We start from the raw sequence: 5,370 nt of genomic DNA, 5'->3' as shown, positions 1-5,370 counted from the left end.
CGTCGGGGGTCTTTCCCTGCAGGGTGGGTGGGGGCTGTCACCACGTGGCTTCGCCTTTTTTTTTTTTCCGCTCCATTTTTTTTTTCCTAGTCGATTTTATTTAGAGGCGGCGCCAGGGCGGCCGCGGAGAAACGTGACACACCAGCCCGCTCGCAGGGGTTTCGGACCGAAGGGAAGGAGCTGCGCGCCGCGTCGTCCACTTCCCTGCGCTCCGCGGGCACTTCTCCAGGGCTAACCCGAACTCTCCCGTGACCTCCGTGTGCCCTCAGGCCGCCCACCCGCCCGGAGCTCCGGACAACTTCAGGGGTGGGGTGCGTAGAAAGTTTGCAGCTCCCGCCGCCCGCCTCCACGCCTCTCGGCCTAGGAGGCTCTCCGCCCGCGCCCGCCCGTTCGGCCTTGCCCGGGACCGCGTCCTGCCCCGCCACCACCACCATGAACAAGCTTTACATAGGCAACCTCAACGAGAGCGTGACTCCAGCCGACTTGGAGAAAGTATTTGCCGAGCACAAGATCTCCTACAGCGGCCAGTTCTTGGTCAAATCCGGCTACGCCTTCGTGGACTGCCCCGACGAGCACTGGGCGATGAAGGCCATCGAAACTTTCTCGGGTAAGAGCGCGGCCACCTCCCTGGGGAAAAAAAAGCCCACACAACGAAATCCCGAACAACGGAGACCTGCAGCTCCTCTTTCTCCATGCCCGCCAACTCTTCCCGGACCCGCGGGGCTCGGCCTCGGTACCCTGCCTCGACCGACCTCCCTCGACGCCCCCTCCCCACGCAGACATAGTCGGGATTTCCTTCCTTCCCCCAGCCCGGGACGCTAGTGGCTCCTTGGCCCCCCTTCCCACCGACGGGGCGGGAGCCCCCGTTGGCAACTGGTGGGGGTGGGGGTCTCGCGGACACCGGGGTCCGGGTCTAGGCGTGGTTTCCCCGTTGCCCCCCCCTCCGCTGGAAGCCCCCCCACGCCCATGCTCGCCCTCCTAGGCCTTTCCAAGAGGGGTGTTCCCGCACCTCGGGTGTCTTCCCGCTCTTCTGGGGACAAGCCCTGAGACAGGACGTAGGAGGAAGGGGCTCCCGCCCAAGGCCTGGGGCTTGAGCCATTTTGATTTGAAAGTGGGGCGTGAGCCGGGTGGCGCGGAGGCGCCGGGTCGCCATGCTGCTTCCCGAGACGCCGAGGCCGAGCCGAGAGGCGCGCGGCTGCCGCCAGGGACCCTCTCCACCGCCCCCCCCTCCGGGGGCCTCCGCTCGCCCTCCGGCCCCGACAGGTGACGCCTTGTCGCCGAAGCTCTGCTCCGTAGCTTGGCCGGAACATAAAGTTGGATACTCTGCTCCCACCCCACATTGAGAAACCGGGTGCTCCGTCCCCCTAGCTCTTTCCTTCTTCTGGGAGTCGCAGAAGCCGCGCGCTCTCACAAACGCTCTCACACCTTTACTAAATCTGGCTCTCAGAGCAGTCTGTTCAACTAGCCCACGTGATTAGTGGAAATAAAACGAAAATTTGAAAAACAACGAAATTACGGGTTTTATCATGCCTGGAGCAACCTTTCCCCACACAGCCTTCGGCAGCTATAGGGTAGATCATAAGAGGCCCAGGAATTCTTGAATTTAGCTAATGTCCCTTACCCAACCTTTCTCCCCATCCCCCACTGTTACCCTCATTCATTTTTTTTCTTTTTTAATCTTCAGGGAAAGTGGAACTACAAGGAAAACGACTAGAGATTGAACACTCGGTCCCCAAAAAACAAAGGTAGGAAAGAGCTCATTTGGGGGAACTGAGGAATATTAAGGGGATCCATAGCGTCTCCAGTGGAATAAACCCATTACTGGCCTTTCCACCCCCAACTCCGGATGTTGGGGGCTGGGAGAAGATTGGCCAAGATCTTGTAATGGTTGTTTTACAGCCTAAAAAAAAAAATTAACAAATCAACAACTTGGGACTGGGGGGGGCCAAAAGATGTTACTTGAAGAAATTAAAGAGAAAAAAAAATCGATAGGGTAAGAAGTCCCGTGGAGTTAGTTCAAAAGTGTGGGACCATTTTTGTTGGGAAGCTTAAATACGAAAAGTTCAAACTCATGGCGGGGGTGATTTCTTCAACTTCCTGCCAGGCCTCGTTTTTTTTTTTTTTTTTTTTTCGGTTTTTCTTATTCACGTCATAATTTGAACGTGGATTCGAGGGAGTCCTTTTCCAATTGGGGCTGAAATAATGAACAGCCAAGCTACCCCCATTAGAATCTCCTTATACTGTGTTAATTTCTGCTACAGGCACGGATTTTGTTGCCTCCTCAGAGACCCTCCTCCCCAGCCCCTCACATCTTATATTGCCCCTTGAACTGGATTTGCAAATAATATGCTTTAGCTGTACTATCCCTTTCCAGCCCCCCCACCCCCACTCCTTCAGCCCATTGTTAGGAGGGACCATCTGGGGTGAGAGCTTTGTGAGCAGGCTGTGAGCTGGGGCTCTTTGGAGGGTCTAGAACTCGGGATGAATGGGTGTGTGTGTTCTCATGTGAGTTCCTTTTACCCTGTGTTCCGTCTTTTTCCAGCAAAATGGGGTATCTCCATCTTGCTCCCCTAAAATTCAGGGTGCCTTTCCCAGCCTGCCTTGAATTCTGAAGTCTTTGCTTGAACTCTGGCTGTAGAGTGTAAGGGCCATGTTTTTCACAGCAGACTTTTTGAACATGGTTGACCGTGCAGTTTTCTTTCCTGTGCTTAGTTGGGAGCAGCCCTCAGTATATTTTTAATCCCTTCAACCCCTCTCTCAACTTCCTGTATTTCTGAACAGATTTTGGCCCTTCCTAGGTGGGAAGGTGCTGTGCTTTTGTGTGGGGGGTATTTTTAAATAATCTAGGAACTTTAGCCTGGGGATAAACTCTTCTGTGGTTTGGCTTCTGATTTTTAAGTAACTGAATTATTGTATCTATGGATGATCAATATAGTTTGTGTCTCTGTTTATAGAGTGTGATTTGTTGTCAGATGCTTGAGAAACTTACTGGGAAGGTTCTTACAGCTAGAGGCAAAAGAGGCACGAAGGAAAGAAGTCAGTTTGAAAAATTTTTGGGAGATGAAAATAATTGAGTTAAATTATTTGAAGGTTATGGATATTAAATTCAAAGCTGTTTTGGTTGTAAATCTAATACCTGGAATTGTGAAATGTGTGATCATTTGCTTCCCCCCCTGCTCTTGAGAATGGTTTAGAATTTAAAGCCGAAGAAGGAAAAAGAAAGAGATAGGAAAATGTGGCAAAATGGAACTCAAAACATTTATATTTTAATTTTCATGGTGCCCTGTATTTGTGAATCTCTCTCTTCAAGCCATCTGCTTGCTTTTAAGGCATTTCTGTCTAGGCTCCTTGTTCCCTCCAAAATGCATTACTAGGAGCTATTACTAGCTAGCTCCTTTGGGTTGGAATGGAAAGGGGGTCTGTGAGAAGGCGGCTCTTTAATTTTCTCTTTTCACGTCTATACTAAATTCCATCTTTTGTGTGTTCTCCCCATTACTGAAAAATTTTCGAGACAAACATTGAACTGGTTGTCTTTTTCTCCCCTCCTGAGTGATGTCAGAAGAGAATATTTCAAACATGAACCAATTTTTGACATCCTGGGGTTTAAAAAAATTGTTTTTATTAAGTCAGTTTACTGTTTTGTGTTCTTTGAGGAATCATTTTGTGGTGTTTGTCTAGTTTGTGTCTGAACGTAACTCCCTCATTTGAGTTTGTCACTGGAGTTTTCAAGCTTTTAGTTGGGACTGACATCCGAAGCAAACGAACACCTGTAGAGGTGTCTTTTTTCTGTGTGTGCTGTGTTTTCAGTGTTTAAAATTGAAGTCTTGACACGACACACTCAGTTGCATATGGATTATGATTTGAAAGTATTACTGTATTTTGTTCTTTGAATATATTTGATATGATTTATGCCTTTTAAAAACCCAATTAGTCCTAGCATCATATATAAGTTGAAAACCACAAAATTGAATTTTAAATATGAGAGACGTTAAATTTCACTATTACCTTAACCAACTCTCTCTGTGCTGGAAATTTGGTTGGCAATTTTGGCCTAGAGTTTATATCTATTCACTGGCAAGAATTGGTGCAAAGGAGAAGGACCCAAAGCATTTTAAAAACAGGTATGCAGCATTTGTTTACTTGTATTTGCTTCCAGGAAATTGAGTAAATGAAGGAGGGGCCATTTAGACTTTCAAAGAGGAAAATGATTTGATTTACTTTGCAAGAGAATGAAACTTTCCTTACACCTACCCCAGAGGCCTTTTTCTAGGAGAGTGAGACCTAAACCTTGCACAGTTTACTGTCAACTGGTCTCAGCAAAATAAAATGTTGCTATTAACAACATATGAAAGAATGAAAGATGCTTATTGCTCTGTGCCCCAGGTAATTCCAAGTTTGAGGTTTTTTTTTTTTTTTTTTTTGGTTTTTCGGGACAGGGTTTCTCTGTGGCTTTGGAGCCTGTCCTGGAACTAGCTTGGTAGACCAGGCTGGTCTTGAACTCACAGAGATCCGCCTGCCTCTGCCTCCAGAGTGCTGGGATTAAAGGCGTGCGCCACCACCGCCCGGCTCAGTTTTTTTTTTTTAAAGGCAAGTTGATAGTAGTTCTTTACTTTTACTTGATTTAAAATGAAGCGGGTTAATATTTTCTCCTAAATTTCCAATGATTAAAATGAAAACTAGGTCTCTTTTCCAAGGGTGAAAAATGCTAAAAAAAGAATGTATCCCAATTTGATTCCTATTTTATAAGTTTAATTTTCTGAACTCAGCACCTTAAAATCTGTGAAGGGTTGTTCCGTGCACGACAGGAAATATTCTCAACTTTCTTAAAATGAACTGTAGAAACCTTGAGTGATTGAGTCACTAAATCTTTTCAGAACATGCTAAACCACCTTAAGAAATAAGTTTTCATTTACTCAGAAAGCAAGCAGCACACAGTTTGGAGTTAGGGGCTGAACAACTAAAGGAGGCTGAAAAGCCCCCAGGGCTTTCTACAGCACTTCAGTGGAAGCCGCTTGTGGAACACACCTGTAGTTGGGAGGCAGAGGCAGGCGGATCTATGTGAGTTTAAGACCAGCCTGGTCTGTTGAGTGAGTTCCAGGACAGCCAGGGCTCCACATTGAAGCCCTGTCTTGGAAAACAAAACAACAAAAAGTTTATAATAGAAGCAATTTGTAACTTTTTTAGTCAAAAGGATGTTAGCCTGCAAAATTAAGTGAAAAAAAATGGTTGTCTTTGTTTTCTTTAGTATTTGGAGGAAATTCCATCCATTTTAGTTTGCACTTAGAAATGAATTTTACAACTCCATAAATTTACTGTATTGCTAGAAAAAAATTAGTTTCTTCCCCCCCCCCCTTTTTTTTTTTTGTCTAG

At 46.7% G+C, this 5,370-nt stretch overlaps 1 protein-coding gene across 3 annotated transcripts in view; it reads left to right on the top strand.

The window, feature by feature from the left end:
- Nucleotides 1–432: 432 nt before the first annotated feature.
- Igf2bp1 (insulin like growth factor 2 mRNA binding protein 1) overlaps nucleotides 433–5,370 on the top strand; it is a 42,253-nt gene continuing 37,315 nt past the window's right edge. For all 3 annotated transcript variants that reach the window (XM_005350632.2, XM_005350631.2, XM_005350630.3), the window contains exons 1-2: nucleotides 433–607; nucleotides 1,685–1,745. In XM_005350632.2, coding sequence (XP_005350689.1) covers nucleotides 433–607; nucleotides 1,685–1,745 — 236 coding nt within the window. The remainder of the gene's footprint in view (nucleotides 608–1,684; nucleotides 1,746–5,370) is intronic.

This window comes from Microtus ochrogaster, chromosome 7 (genome assembly GCF_000317375.1).
Source record: "Microtus ochrogaster isolate Prairie Vole_2 chromosome 7, MicOch1.0, whole genome shotgun sequence".
In the NCBI taxonomy this organism is placed as follows: domain Eukaryota; kingdom Metazoa; phylum Chordata; class Mammalia; order Rodentia; family Cricetidae; genus Microtus; species Microtus ochrogaster.
The sequence above is the reverse complement of the archived record's forward strand: the minus strand, read 5'-3'. Positions and strand labels throughout refer to the sequence as shown.